This window comes from Stenella coeruleoalba (assembly GCF_951394435.1).
Source record: "Stenella coeruleoalba genome assembly, chromosome: 14".
In the NCBI taxonomy this organism is placed as follows: Eukaryota; Metazoa; Chordata; class Mammalia; order Artiodactyla; family Delphinidae; genus Stenella; species Stenella coeruleoalba.
This window is the reverse complement of record NC_137160.1, coordinates 42,715,525-42,731,238: the sequence shown is the minus strand read 5'-3', so window position 1 is coordinate 42,731,238 and position 15,714 is coordinate 42,715,525. Positions and strand designations below refer to the sequence as shown.

At 40.7% G+C, this 15,714-nt stretch overlaps 1 protein-coding gene across 1 annotated transcript in view; it reads right to left on the bottom strand.

Annotated features, from left to right (window-relative positions):
• Positions 1 to 5,978, bottom strand: part of GAREM1 (GRB2 associated regulator of MAPK1 subtype 1) — a 209,143-nt gene extending 203,165 nt beyond the window's left edge. Inside the window, exon 1 of the mRNA XM_079943353.1 lies at positions 5,433 to 5,978. Within this exon, the coding sequence (XP_079799479.1) occupies positions 5,433 to 5,553 (121 nt within the window). The 5' untranslated portion in view covers positions 5,554 to 5,978. The remainder of the gene's footprint in view (positions 1 to 5,432) is intronic.
• Positions 5,979 to 15,714: the final 9,736 nt, after the last annotated feature.

The window sequence follows — 15,714 nt, the reverse complement described above, 5'->3', positions numbered from 1 at the left end:
TTGTAGGCTGCATGAGGACAGAGGTTTTTTTCTGTTTTGTTCCGTGCTACTGTCCCAATACCTATAACAGGGTTTGACACATAGTAGAGCCTTAATAAATATTAGCTTATTGAATAAACAGATTAATGAATAACTATGAGATTCATGGGCAAGTATAACGTACATTTTTTTTTCTGCATGAGAAAACTTTAATATCAATCAAAGGGATTAAGAGACTGCCCAAGATCACATGGCTAAGAAATGGCAATGCATGTAACTGAACGGAGGTTTCTAGGCTCCAAATCCAGTATCCTTTAAGCAACTGTCTCACCTGGGGCACACATAACCTCTTACAACTTAGAATGCCAGGGGAAATGAAACCAAAGATAAGCACAGCACATCTTCCCAGAAAAAGACTTAGATTAAGTTACTTTAGAAAAAATTTTTTAATATATATTAAAGTAACACCAGTCATGGAGCAGATTTTGGGAATTTACATTAATTTCAAAGATAAAACTTGAATCTATAAACACCTTTGACATTTGCAAACAGCCACGTGGACCCTCACTGCCATCTGAGTGTCCACCTTGTTTCTGCACCATCAGCCCTCCAGGCACTTACATGGTAAAGTTAGAGAAGCAGCTCAGCAGAAAGCAAATACCAAAGCTCCCACAGTCCCAACACACCTGGGGCTTAGAGTCAACTCTGATTCCTCCACAAAGCTAGGAGGGCCAGACTGCTGCTAATTTATACGCAGCTGCCTCCAATGCCCACCATCTTTATTTCTCTCTCCCTGGCAATTCACGCAGCCTTGGTCTTCCTCCTTCTTTCAGCAGACAGGACCATAAGCTCACCTTTCACTGCTCTAGACCAGCATTCTTTGAACTGGGATATGTGTCTGAAGCAAAGCCAACACTTCCCAAGGGATTCACCATCATAGCTATACGTGAGTCAATTTCTAAATCCCCAACTTCCAAATATTCTCTTGTCTGAAAACTGATCTGCCTGAAACCAAGACTGGGATGGAGGGACATCCATCTCCTGATAAAGGGAAGCTGTCCTTCGTCATCTCCCCTTCGCAAAGCTCCTTCTCCCACTTTACAAAAGCAATGCGTCTACAGCGCCTTCACCAGATCTTTCTAATCTTCATTACCCCAGGGTGTAAAGAACACAGGGCTCAGGGCAACTAACAAAGGAACAAATTAAAAAGGTGATGCCTGTTGAGGATCAGGTCTCCAGCATTTAGGGAACTCCTTCTCTAAGGTAATTTCCACTTGTTTGTTTTAAACAACCTGAAATATTTAAATAAAAAGAGGCTTATGGCCAAAAGAAATACAAAATACTACATTTCAATTTATATTCTTTTTTGTTACGTAAGACAGAGTGATCAATAAGACACTTTCATGCATAAAACTATATTACATTGGGAGACACTGCTTTGGGAAAGATCTCCAGTGTTCTCCTTATTTACTGCAAGTAATAAATCCTTCCTTCTACCAAAACAAACGAACAAACAAAAACACTATATTACATTGGGATAGAAGTCTGTAGGGGAAGGGAAATGGAAATATGAATTTAAGGAGAAAAAGGAAAGATGTAAGACTTTTACTGTTAAGAACTTACTCCTGCGTTTTTAAAAATGAATGATACTGGGAATTAAATATAGATCCCACTACAGAGTTTTTTAAATGATGTAACAATTTAAAAAGTCAACATTTACAATATGCTGAAAAATGACATCCTTTGCAACTATTTAAACTTAGGATGAAAAGTTTTAGCAATGAACTTAAAAACATGCTTAGGGTACAGGGTTTTACAGAATTTTTAGGCACTACGAGAGCAAAAAAGCTGTAAGAACACTGCTGTAGAACAACCCTTCAGAAAACCCTTCCAAGACAAAATATTGAAAAGACAGAGACAGAACAATTTCCCCACCTACCTAGCTTTGAGCGGGGATGGGCTGATGATGGGGTGAGGATTAGCATTCTCTCCACCCTCTTCTTAGTCATAAACACATTTGTTGAACCTGGTTCTGCAGCCAAGTTTCTAAAATTGATGATGAAGTTAGATATCTGATCTTAACTGCATTGCTGACGGGGATTAGACACTGGCTGAAGAGATGTATCTCACTCCTAAGGAGAACCGCTGGAGTACTTTTCTTTTAGTCTCCAGAAAGACTCATGAGACCATACCATAAAGGCGCACTAATTTTGTATTTATCTTATACGATGACAAATTTCGCTACCGGGGATGGAATACCGAATGCGTCTGACTGGCATTTCATTACTGACATGCATGAGGCAAAGAACTGGAAAGCTCTTACTTATTGTATAGTTAGTATGTTAAACATGGCAAATGTCCTAAGGAGTAATGTCGACAGACACATCTACATACCCTAAGCCCTCAGACTCTGCTTTTTCCCTTCTTTCTCAGATTCTGTACTCTCTTCTCCTCTGCCCCTTACCTCTTTTCAGCCACTCCTTTAGGAAGCAGAAAATCGTCTAGATACGATGGATGAGGCCAGCGCTTAATTCGCTGTCTATACTGTTTTAAAAATATTGACTTTCCTGTCCTCAAGCTCTCAGAGAGACAGTGGGGCTATTTAGAGCAGACGTTAGACCTACTCTAAATCTACTCCCATTTAGTAGAAGGAGGTAGTACAGTTTGAGATAAAAGGTGTCTTTAGAATCGGAAAGTCAGCTGAAAACCACAGTCCCCCATTTACTAGGTATGTCGCTCAATTTCTCTAAATCTCAAGGCTCGCAAAGTCCTTAAAATGGGGTGCTAAGGATGAGAAATACATCAAGCACTTAGAAATGTACCAGCACATAGTAGGCCTTCAATAATCAACAGTTATGAAATCAGATGTTTAATGGTTTTAATGATTGTTTAAAACAGCCAACAGTTTTCTCTTGACATAATGTCAACTACTGTCATGTTTTTCCATTTCTTTGAAAACAAGTGATTTGGAAAATGACTACCTTTCATGTCTAAGTATAGGGTGTGCGTGTGTAAAATGTACCTGCAGTACTAAAACCGGCAAAAGGACACACACAGGACGACGACTGCACAAATTTCACATAGAGCATGGTGGCATATCCTTAACGTGTTCTAAGCATTGCTGTGAAACATTTTAAAACATAAGCATGGACTCTATCATCCGTTCTTTTAAAGTCTATCCAAATTTAATTGGTAATTTAACACTTTCCCCTTCAAATTAGCAGTTTGTTTTTTTTTTTGGTTGTTTGTAAAATACTTATTGTTTTAAGGCTGTAGGGACACTGGTACTCCCAAAATTCTCATTTGTGTATACATGAGTACAACCTCTAAAGCAATTTGACAATGTGTATCAAGGACTTAAAACGGATCTACATGCTTACTCAGCAGGGAAGGAATACATACTAACCCAAACAAACAGATTTATGTACAAGAGTATTCATTACATCACAACTTAATAATAGTAAAAAATGAAGCCGCTTGATGTCCGCTGCAGGGGACTAGATATACAGCCATCATCCCATGGAACATCATGCAGCTTAAAAAAAATTAACAATGGGATTAAGTGAAAGAAACAAGGTATAAAGCAGTATTTGGCTATGATTCCAAATTTGTGTATGTCACTGTGATTCTCAAGCGGGAATAAGAGAAAATTTACAATAAAGAATTGGAATTACACATAGTGATCAAAATCCACAGCTTGAAAGGACACGCTGTTAAGACTCGCTACCCACGTCCTAATTTTAAAAAGAAGTGTGGGATGAGTACACTGTTGATTCAGACCCTTTTTATGAATGGCGTAGAGAGGAAAGTGGATAATAAAGCTAACATGTCTGCAACTGGTATTCAGCCTCTTTAAACTTTCAGTTTAATGAAACTTTTGGGTGACTTTTACACCACACACACCAATGTTCACTACCTAGCTAGTAAGTTTTGGGGGAGTGTGCAGAGATGAGAGACGGTAGGAAAAGGTGAGGACTCACATAACCTTCCAATATGCACAATTTTGCACGGTGTAAGAGTAAATGAAACACTGTCAGCACACACACACACACACTCTCTCTCTCTCTCTCTCTTTGATTCTGATCTACAGACGCAAATTTAAAGCACGCCCACTCTAAGCAGAAATGCCTCAACACACCACCTGACCCTCCCTGAACTCACGTGCACTTCATTACTACTTTTAAAACTCTTAGTTTATTCCCAAAGCCCACCACTACCACCACCAATCAAACAAGGCTAACACGCATGCCAAGACTGTTTTTCAGCGTTCATGAACTTTCCTGCCTTTATTTTTCACATCAGTACTTCAAATGTCTGATCTAACCCCACAGAAAAGAACGGGAACAAAAATGCCTTTGGACGTTTATACGTCTCATGTTACTCACTCCTGTACTCCAGAAAAGGAGTAACCCAAGTCCTTGTGACTTGAAATGACATCTTTCTGCTCAGTGCTGTTCTGACTTGGCCTGTGTGACCACAGCTCTATCTGCTTGCCCGCCAGCCTGCACCCAGGTGCTTCTGACAGCCCCACAGCAGAAGCAAGCCTGTTTCTGCAAACAGTCTGAAATCGCACGAAGCCAACATCAACTGAAGTTATTACCAAAACACAAAGGACAAAACACACCTAAACTGCCACCTTACACGTCAGAACTCTCAAACTGAAAGGTATTGCTTGACAGTATGCACATCCATCTACTCGATTGCAGATGTCAACCTGCAGAACAAACAGCTGGGAGACGTTTGGTTGGTTTCTGGTTGTCAATTTCAGGAAACACAAGCATTTCTTAGTTCCGAGCTCACGTTCCAAGTCAATACAGGTGTTGGTGTATTTTCAATTATTTTCCAGGCTAGAAAGGCGCTAAGCTAATAATTAACCTTAAGCATACCATCACCTCTGCTAAAAACATTTTCTACACACAGCCCTAAATTACTTTCTCTTCAGTTAAACAAAACAGACAAGCTGTAATAAAACGTCTCCGAGAAATGTGATCCCTTCCATTGGTCACCCAGGAGCCTTTCCCCTAAAATCTGTTCCTTCTTGTGGCGGAGGGGGAGGAGAGTATCCAAAATAAAGGTGCCACCCAAAGCACAATTATTTTGTAAGAAAGTTGCCTAAGATAACTCATACAGGGTTTCCCAGGTTGAGTAATTCTTGCAGGCGGGTGAAGAGAGACAGCTCGCCTCCAAGATTACTATCTGCAGAGGCTTCCCTTATGTTGAATTTTTTTTTTTTTTTTTTTTTGCGTCCTTTTAAATTATACTACTAGGGCTCTGATTTTCACACCTCTAGCTGCTGCTGGGGGGAGTTGAGAGCGACGCGCCAGGGCTGCGGCAGCCGCTCGAGCCAAGTCCAACGCTGGGGGGCGGGCAGCCCACTCCCCACAGGGTCCCACCCTCCCGGGCACACGCGTGCAGAGACGCGCCGAGGCTGCGGTCCGCGGGCGGGGACTCACCGCTGTCCAGCCGCGCGATCTGGGGCAGTCGGTAAGTGCTGACCAGCAGGTCCAGCGGAACGGCCACGGAGCTCCACTTCACATCCTTGAGGCTGCAGCCCAGCGAGGGGACCGGGTCCATCTTCCCCGCCTCCTTCGGCCCCGCGCTCCCGCCGCCGCCGCCGCCTGCACCACCCGCGCCTCGGCGGCCGCCGCTGCTCGCACTTGCGGTCTGGGGCGCGCGGAAGGCGCCGGGCACTCTGGCCGCGGGCAGCCCGGGGGCGCGGCGGCGGGGAGGGAGGGGGCCCGCGGCCGGCTCAGCTGCCGCTGCGGGACATGGCCGGGCGCCCCGCGTGCCCTCAAGCCTGGAGAGGACTCGCAGCAAGCCGGCGGCGGCGGCGGGCGGCGGCGGCCGGGGTGTATGCGGCGGCTCCCGCTCCGCCTCCTCCTCTGGCCCCGGGTCTGCAGCTGCGGCGGCCGCCCGCTCTCCTCCTCCTTCTTTTACCCCTCCTTCCCTCCGCCTGGAGCGTGTGAGGAGGAGCCGCGGGTCTGAGAAACGCCATAGCAGCGTTCCCAGCACTGACTAATCAACAAGGTGCGAGCGACGCCTGCGCAGCTCGGGGAGACACCGCCCCCGCCTCCGCCCCCGCCTCCCCTGCACCACCCGCCCCGCCCCGCTCCGCCCCGCCTCCCTCTCGGCCTCCTCCCGCTGTAGCCCGGCTGGCTCCGTTCGCCGTTGGCTCCCGGGTCTGGCCGCGGCTCAGGCGGCTCGGCGCGCTCTGCAAGCTTTAGCTCTCGCTCCCCCATCCGACCGTTCGGGGGCCCTGCAACCTCGCCCGGGCGCCACCGCGCGCCCGCACTCCTTCGCTACCCAGGGCCTGCCCGAAGGGCGCCCTGGAGGAACGCAGCGAGCTCAGGAATCTTTCTCAGTCTTCATGTCGGGCACTCTCCCGTCTACCCCGACCCTGTTAGCACTGGAGTTGCTACTACAGGACACAAAAAAGACCTGTTTGGTGCCCACCTCCTGAGAGTTCCACAGACAAACGAAGCTGGGAAAGGCAGGCGGGGACCATCCCCTGCCGTGTCCCCCGCCAGCCCTACAATTCTCCAGAAACGCAGCTGGTAGTTACCGCCAGCAATCTAGACTTTGGCTGCTAGGCAGAATGGAAAAGGCCGAAGCACCGAGAAGCAGAAAGGTAATGAATGATGAGTACCCACGCAGGGGAAGGTGACTGTCGGTTTAGTACCTTCATTGTATGGACAAACTGCTGGAGACCGCAGAGGATGAGGCTAACAACAGCTGTGGACACGCCAAGGGTTACTGGGAGACGACTGGGACCAGATGTTTTCACATGCTTTTATCACTCATTTCTCTCCCAAGCTTAAAGGTTGGAATAGTTCCCGTTTTCTAGATACGCGTACCAGGACATTAGATAGTTTGGCAAGATTACACACTTGTAGATAGCCTTGCCGAGATACAACCCCACAGTCTGCCTTCCGTGACAAACACTCTGTTTTCCCTGATATTGCGTATGGCCTGCTTACTGCAGACAGAGCTCAGAATGTAAAGGTGGCTGTAAGATTCCTGCTTCTTCAGGCACATCCTGACATTTATGTGCTAATCTTTTTTTTTTTAGCGTTATTTTACACCGGCAGAGGTGAATGATGGCCAGGTGAAAGGGTTACATATCAGTTCTTTATATTTTTCAATATGTATTCAGTGTTCAGCGCATGTAAGACAAAACAGCACCTGCTTCGCCCGCCCAAGGGGACTTGAAAACATCCGCTGCCTTTCAGTGGGCTGGCTTAGTTCTGTGCCAATGAATAAACCTCTCCATAGCAATTAAAGAAAAACACGGAGATTCTTCTACTCCCACTTTCCCTGTCCTCTCACTTTGAAATACTGGCGATGATTTTCACAAAAGTCTTCTGCTGAAAGTTTTGACCTTTCTGTCACTGATGTTAAGTTTTTGGAAAAGTCTTGAAAAAAAAGTGGGAAAGATTTTAGTGTCGGTTTTACTCAGAATCACAGGTCCATAAAGTTCTAAGTTTTGCCCACAGAAAGAAGAATTTTTGAAAACTTAAAGGAGCTAAGTGCCAGCTAATTTTTTTTCTATCTAAATATTTAATCATTTCTGGAAATAAAGCTGAGTTCAAAAATGATACAAGAAACATTTAAGAATGGATAGGGTCAGGGGTCCTTCGACCAGTTTGTAGATCCTAAAACCATATATGGTAGATTGAGTTTAAAAAATAACTTTCTGCGACTATTATATCCTCTTTAAAAGCTTCAGGAAATAGAAGTAGTTCCTTCCCATGAAAGGATTGGTGACTTGTGACCGAAAGACAAGATAAAAAGTAAAAAGATTAATGCAATCAGCTTTTTTTTTTTAATCAATAAAGAACTTAGATTTGCTCTTAATGCTGGCCTTGCAGAAAAGTTTTCATTTCAACCTTGAGTATTAGAGGGAAGAAAATTTAATGAGCTACAAATTCTTATGTAAGTCTCCTGTTGTGGCAGAACTCTTTCAGAAAGATCTTATTTGTGAGACAGAGAGAGTTTTGGTTAAACTCTACGGAAAATAAATCAGCTGAGAAGGGTAATCTTTCAGTCTGGCTGACCTACACTTCCAAACATGATATGAGGAGGCGTGTTTCTTAAGATTGTTGGGCCGATATAAACCACGTACATAAAAGCATAACAGCTGTGTACAGGGGCAAAACTTATGAGATTTTGCAGTTTATGAAAAAGAAACATCCAAGAAAAATTTTCTGTAGAGCAGAATTCAATGTGCTGTTCCCTGGTTCCTGCCAAATACCTTTTTAAATTGACGTTTGTGGGAGGCGGCATTTTATGGTGATTAAAAATATTGACTCCAGCGCCAGATGGCGTGGGTTTCATTAGTGACTCTGCTCCTATTCAGGATCTTGGGCAACTTGCTATTTCCTCCTCTGAAAAATGGGGATAATCGCTATAGACTGAATGTTTGTGCTCCCCCCAAATTCGTATGTTGAAACCTAATCCCCAGGTGGTGCCTTTGGGAGGTGATTAGGTCTTGAACAAGAAAATAGGCCCTCACCAGACTCAGAATCTACCAGCGCCTTGATCTTGGACTTCCCAGCCTCCAGCCCTGTGAAAAATAAATTTCTGTTGTTTATAAGCCCCCTAGTCTATGATATTCTGTTATAGCAGCCTAGATAGACTAAGATAACAATAATAGTTCTCATCTCATAGGATTGATATGAAAATGTAATCCTTTAATATATGTTAAGCATTTAGAATAGGGCCTGACACATAGGAAGGGCTATGGAAGCATTTGCTGTTGTTATTAAAAGAAGTATTGATTTTGAAGGGCAAAATTTAAAAAAGAAATGAAGAGGCAAATGGAGCGGTGAGGAAATGGTTTGATTTTGGAAGAACAGTTACATCTGGCAAAGAGTAGAGAGCATCATTCCTCAAACAGGAAACCCAGGTGCCTGCTCCCAGCTGTGGGACCTGAGTCCCTAAATCTAGAGTCTATGGGGTTATTCTACACTAATTTCACAGTAAGCCAGCCCTGCTACCCAGCAGATCCAGGCAGTGGCCATGATGACCCTTCATATGCTGATCTAATGATGCTGATAAGCCCGGGAGTGAATCAGGCATATGATACTATAGGACTCCTAGGAGGGACATTTCACGACTTCCTAACTGTGAAACTTCTGTTTATACCTACATATCTCGTTAATTCTCTGCATCATCAGCTTTGCAAGAAAAAAACATTACATGTTGGTTTTCCCCGTATCGGAATGTCCTGGGTCACATAATATGCTAGTGGTCAAGTGTGATATCGAAGTTCACAGCCCCGGTGGTTTTCTAGGTCTCTAAGCTCTTTTCCCTTTCAAGAGGTGGTCCTCTTGGCTTGGAATGCCTTTCTTCCTTTCTCTTCCGTGAAATCCTGTCTCCCGCAAAGAGCTGACCACTCCTTTCCCTGTGTCACCATCGTACCTGGCAATACCCCCAACCCTTTTAATTGTGAGAGTTGCTCTATGATTTATTATGTTTTTATGTTGGCTTTCCCTACTAGACCACAATTAGCCATGGCCACTAAAAGTGTATTTTATTCACCTTTGTTTCTCCAGCTCTCGTTACCATGCCTGGCACATGGAAAGTTGAACTGAATAATCAATAGGCCGAGTCATCCTCACACTCTGTATTATTTAGCAGGACACTGCATCTCTGGATTTTAAATGATTAATGTTCATCAGGTCTAGAAATTTTCAAGGTTCTAGTTCCATACAACAATGGTTACTATTAGATTGGCCCCCAATTCTTTTCGTTCATCTGAAAATTTAAATTTTATTTATTAAAATCAAGTTCTGCAATTTTGTCACTGAACTAGAAATGTACCTCTAGACCATCAGTTACAACACATTAAAACTGTTAGCATATTGTTAGTTTATTGTTTGTTAGCTTATTTGTGGTCTCCTTTGCCAGGACTTTACTGTCAGAAAGCCTTGCTTTATTACATTTGCATCCCCAGCACTTGTCACATAGTAAGTTCTCTATATAGGTAAATTGATCAACCTATCTATCCATCTATCTCTCTTTCATCTATCTATCTATCTATTTATCTGTCTATCAAGAGAATGTATAAATGAGTAAACAAAATACCATAAAGAAGCATATCCCATATGGGTACTTTCAGGAAGGATTTTAAAACATATTCAGAATTTTACTTTGTCATCTCTTCCTTTCCTGCTTTTGATACAGGATGTGCCTTTCTTAAGTAGATCATTGAATAATACGTATATTACAGTGTCAAAGTAGGAATATGAAGGGAAAATATCCATATTAAGGAAAAACATTCCAAGTTGCAAGTTGGATTTTGTGGGCATGTTTGCTTTCTGAAACCATATACAACATAGCCCCATTTAAAAATATGTATCGCGTTGCAACCCAGAATACACATATTATCAAAACAGAAGTTTTCCAAAATAATACTTTTTTGTGTACTTCTAATGTGTACCGAATCCTGATCTTTTAATCTATTCTTTACTGTTTAATTTTTTCAACATCAGTCATGATCCACTAATTTTATTTCACAGTCCATAACACAAGCTACAGTGTTAAAACCACCATTTTAAATAATAGTTCTTTTTGTGCATTGTTTATAATTTAGCAAAGCAGGGAACATTATGGCTGAAGTTGTAGGAGCTTCTAAAATTCAAAAATAATCAGAAATATAAAGAGCAAATGATAATTTAATTACTGTATTTACCAAAATCATCATTGTACATGTGTGTGCATGTGTGTAACTTTATAGGTTATAGGTTTGGGCTTATGAAGAAGCAAGCTCTTTGTAGATGGTGTTTCTCCTCCCAAACAAGCACAAGACGTCAGTCTGAGAAGCTGCTGGTGATGAGTAGTGGTCCTGACTCCCGTGTGCTTTTATAAATCATGCGAAAGGCTTTCCAAAGGAGTAGTTAAGTGATTCATAGTTTAGCTATCCAATTCTAAAGTTTCAAGAAGTACTTTACTAAAATAAAGCACCATTACTAACTAATCACTAATTATTTATTTTTCATATATTAATAAATTGTTTTGAATCCTACATTTAACATATTAGTTAAAGAAATAGATAGCTTAATTGGCTATATCACTTAAGAAGTAGATAAGCTAAGATTCTTTCCACCTAGAAAATTGTATGGTTCATGATATAATTTATATTTTCTTAATAAATGTATTTAATGTGACAAAGCACAGGTAGAAAACCGTTCATTTTATTTTTATTAGTGCCCAAATAATAATTATTAGTAAATATTTCTTAGTGCCAGAAATCTTCACAGGATGTGTACAGCTTTGTTGTTGGTGTTCTGATGATTTGAAGCTTCAAAGGAGTTTTAGTGTCAGAGGCAGTTCCATTTTTAAGCCTCTCCCTTGAAAGATAATGAGATTTTAGCTCCCTGCTGACAAATCCTCTAAAAAAAGTCCATCATATGTTTCCACCCCTCTTTTGAAGTAACCAGTGAAAAGAGAAAGACAGGGAAAGTGGGGTTATGCTGGACACCTCTCCTGGATACCCGACCACCCTGGTCCAAACTGGATGCATCTTTCTTCCCTGACTGCTCTCATACTCAGGTTCCTGGTTTATGAAGGCTGGAGTGTCACCTTCACTTACGTAGAATTGCTTGAGATCATGCTTAACTTCTCTAGTAGATTTTCTACTCATTCCCAAACCCACTTCTTGAAGAGTTTATGCCTTTCCCTCACCTCAGAAACAAATTTAAAATTCTCCAAAATGGTGTTTAAATGTCTATTTTATAAAATTTTTAAAATATAGAAAATCCCCCAAAAGAAAAAATACAACCTATAATCCCATCACCCTGCTTACAATTTATCACTCTTCTTATTTGGTACATATTCTTCTACTTATAGTATATATGTATGTGTGTGTATCTGTTTAATTTGGATCAACCTATAATTTTGTAGTCTGCCTTTCTCACTCATTTTACCATGTTGATATGTATTCCAAAATGTGATTTTTTAAATTAACGACTGTATAGTATTCCACATAAGAAACATGCTTAGAGAGTTGGATAGTTTATCCAACTCTTTATGATTTGGCATTTTTATTGTTTGTAATTTTTATATTATTAATAACATCCTCATGACTATCCTTATAGGTAAATCTTTGGGCGTATTCATGATTTTCCTCCTTAATATAAATTCCTATAGGGGAGAATTGTTGTATTAGAAAGTGTAAACTTATTTTTTAAGGCTTTTGATACATATTGCCAATTTACTTTCCCAAAATGTAAGAATTTTCACTTCCACAACTTGGATACTGAAGATTCCACATTATCTTTTCCTTTTAAAACTCTTTTTGCTTTAGAATTTTTAAAGGCAAAAGCTTTTAAAAGTATTTGAACAAGTACTAAGAAGTAACAAAAATAGAGTGTAGTTAGCAATTACTACATGTGATTCTATGAGTGGGCCAGAATATTTAATAGTAGATGCAAGACCCTGGATAAAACATTCTTCCTAAATTTAGTAAGAACACCTATAACTAGAAGAATAAGAAAAAATTTTGAAGATATTTGGGGAGGTCAAATTTAACAAGAAAATTGCCAGACAAAATACTGAAGTACAGTAAAAGTCCATCAAATGTCAAAATAAGAACTAGTAGGCAAATATTTATGTATATAACTATGAAGATAATGCTTTTCATGCTTCTGTTCAAGACCTTCATTTGTATTTTCTGAGCTTATAAATTTTTCCATTTCTTGACTTTATTATTATAGATAAATAAATGCATTTAATTTTTTTAAATCCTCACCATTAAATCTATAGAGGGATAAACATATCTAGCTTAAGTTGATCTACCCTTGAAATCACACTACATTTGAATAAGCACTAGGGATTCATGAGGGGGAAGACCACTGAGTTCCACTTGGCTCTATACTATTCAAGCTAATGTAGTGGAAGATGGTCTCATTAGAATGATTGTGCAGACTCTCTGTAGGTCTCCTCAGAGGTTCTGACCCTGTAGTTGTAAAAAACATCTCTGCTTTTCTTCTCAAACTCTCATTGAAATTATATTTTGAAATGTATTCATCTTGCATTATTTTTGTAACTCAGATGATTAAAACACCTTTTTTTCCCACTACTTCGTTTGTAACAACAAGTTAAAGTCTTACCTGCTATTTTCAAATATTTTATCATTCTATATCATCTATTCTCTGGAGTTTCTTTTTTCTACCTTACCAAGTGCTTCAGAGTCACACCTGAACACCTGAAAGTCACAGTCTTTTCCAAGGATTCAAGTCATTTGTCACACTTTGGAATTGATATAAATGGAAATGAATTCACTAAAAAGAAGAAGAAGAGGAAGAGAAGAAGGACAAACATAGGCAATGTTAATATTAACTTTGCTCTTTATATATGCTAGTATTATAAATGCTTTGTATTTACCATTTAAAAAAGGTTAAATATGTCAATTTGAAAATATTGACTATGTTCCAGTTTATCTATTACATGTCTAACTTATCAGGAGTTTAGCAGGAGAAAAAGAAAATATTCATAATAATTAGGAACAGCAGCCAAATCTATTCTATTGCTGATATGTTTATTATGGTAACTAATACCCTTTCAAAAGAGCACCATACTATAGTCTGTCCATTTTTCCATTCATTAAAATTTTAAATGTACTTTGATTGAATTGCTACATAAATGTTCACAGCTCATCTCCCACTCTTCACCTATCTATCTATCCATCCACTCATTCAATAAATATTTATTGAATACTTATATGCCAGGCACAAGCCAATAGGGATGCAAAGATAGTTCTTGTTCTCAAGTGTCTTAATCTAGTAAGAGAGCCAGAAACACAGGAAATAAAGGTAATTACAATCCAGTGTGGTAGGGATTAGAGATGTGTAGTGATATTTTGAGGCTATGAAGGGAGTTTCTTACGTGGCAAGGAACTGGATGAGAAAATCATAGACTTCTTCGAGGAGATGACCGACTAGTGAAGCACGCAACAGAACAAATTAGCCAAGTCAAGACAAGACAGAGGGAGAGACTAGGAAGTGAACCCTAGACAAAAGGAGCCGAGTCAGTAATAGCATGGAAGCGAGAAGCAGCATATTGCATGGGAAGAACTATAATTAGTGTGATTTTGCTGTATCTTGAGATTTGAAGGAAGGAGTGGCTGAGATGAAGCTGGAGAGTTAGATAGGATTCAGATCATGGAGACATTTGTCTGTCCTGTGAAGGAACTTGAACTTTATCATAAAGGACCTGTAGTAGGTGACCTATGGTGTTCATTATGGGAGCTACTGCGAGGTCTTAAGCACCAAATTTGTTAACCAGCTTTGAATTTTTGAAAAGAGTGTTTTGGAAAGTGTATACAAGATGGATTCAAAGAAAGAAATAGAAGACACATAGGAGACAGTAGAAGACGCTGGTGATGGTTGATCAAGGGTTGAAACAGGACAGTCTATTCTAGACATGAAAATAAGGGAACAGATATAGGATATTTATTAAGGAGGTAATATCCTCAGAACCTGTTTATTAATTCACTTCATGGGATAAAACAGCTCTCCCAAAATGATCATGAATCCCAAGCAGGTCTGTGTAGAACCCAGTATGGGTAGGACATTGTGCACAAGGACAAGGATGAGAACTTTGAAATAAGAATAACATGGAACTATCAAGTCAATCCATTATGGATCAGACTGGAGATAAAGTCACTTTGAAAAGATAGGACAACCCCCAGGTCAAAATGAGTCTTTGTTGACAGTATCAATACTTAACAGACTCTAGTGGCATAGTTTACCTCAGGCTGATTCTATTAAACTGACTGTGTTCTGACGACATGCCTGCCTAGCAATGAGAATTCCTTGTGGATTTCTTGCATGGGGCCCTGGAAATGATGATTCCTTTAACAGTTTCAGGAGGAGACTAGTGAATATGTCGGAAGATGAGAGAATAGGTTCAATTCTGGACACGTTCAATTTGGGTCACCTGTAAAATATCCAGATGTGACGTAGACAATTGGAAACAGGGAGCTGGAGTTGGGAAAGAAATTAAGGACGAAGATGCATATTTGGCAGCCGCAGTCATGTGAATGGATAAAATTTCCCAAAGGACATAGATGCAAAGAGAAGTGGGACAATGACAGAATCTTGAGGGCTTCCTACAACAGAGGCAGACCCAGCAAAAGATACTGAGAAAGGTCAGAGAAATAGGAAGAGAATGATAATTTTTTGAGTCTTTTCCTTTTCCTTCCCTTAACTTCCTACATGAAACTATCTCTTGGTCAGAACCAATTTTGTCCTTCTCTATAGTATTTTGGGTAACTATGACCACAGTTGTAACATACCATGGTTATATGTGTGCTTTTCTTAAACTCCTTATTAAATACTAAACTTCTTGATTGGCACTATCAAGATTTTACTGACTCTGGAACTAACAATTTAGCCTGCCACAGTTTCACGGATCCTGGCAGAAGACAGGAGACTCCCAGATCAGAGATAAAGGATTTATTACTCTTAGCTCATCAGGCAGCATGAACTTCATGTTCACATCAGTTTTCCTTGTCCCCCAAGTCCCATGGCGTGACTCAGAATGCCCAGGTGGATGCTGCATGCCCAGTGAGTTTGTGTTACAGCTAAGACACCCTGAGAACCAAATCTTTAACAGGCAAACCTGACCTACCTTTTCTTCAGAAGGAGATGTCACTTTTATTACTGGACATTACAGAAACTGCCCTCTGCTCCAAAGGGAGACATTGCCTCTACCTTCTAGGACTGTTCGCTA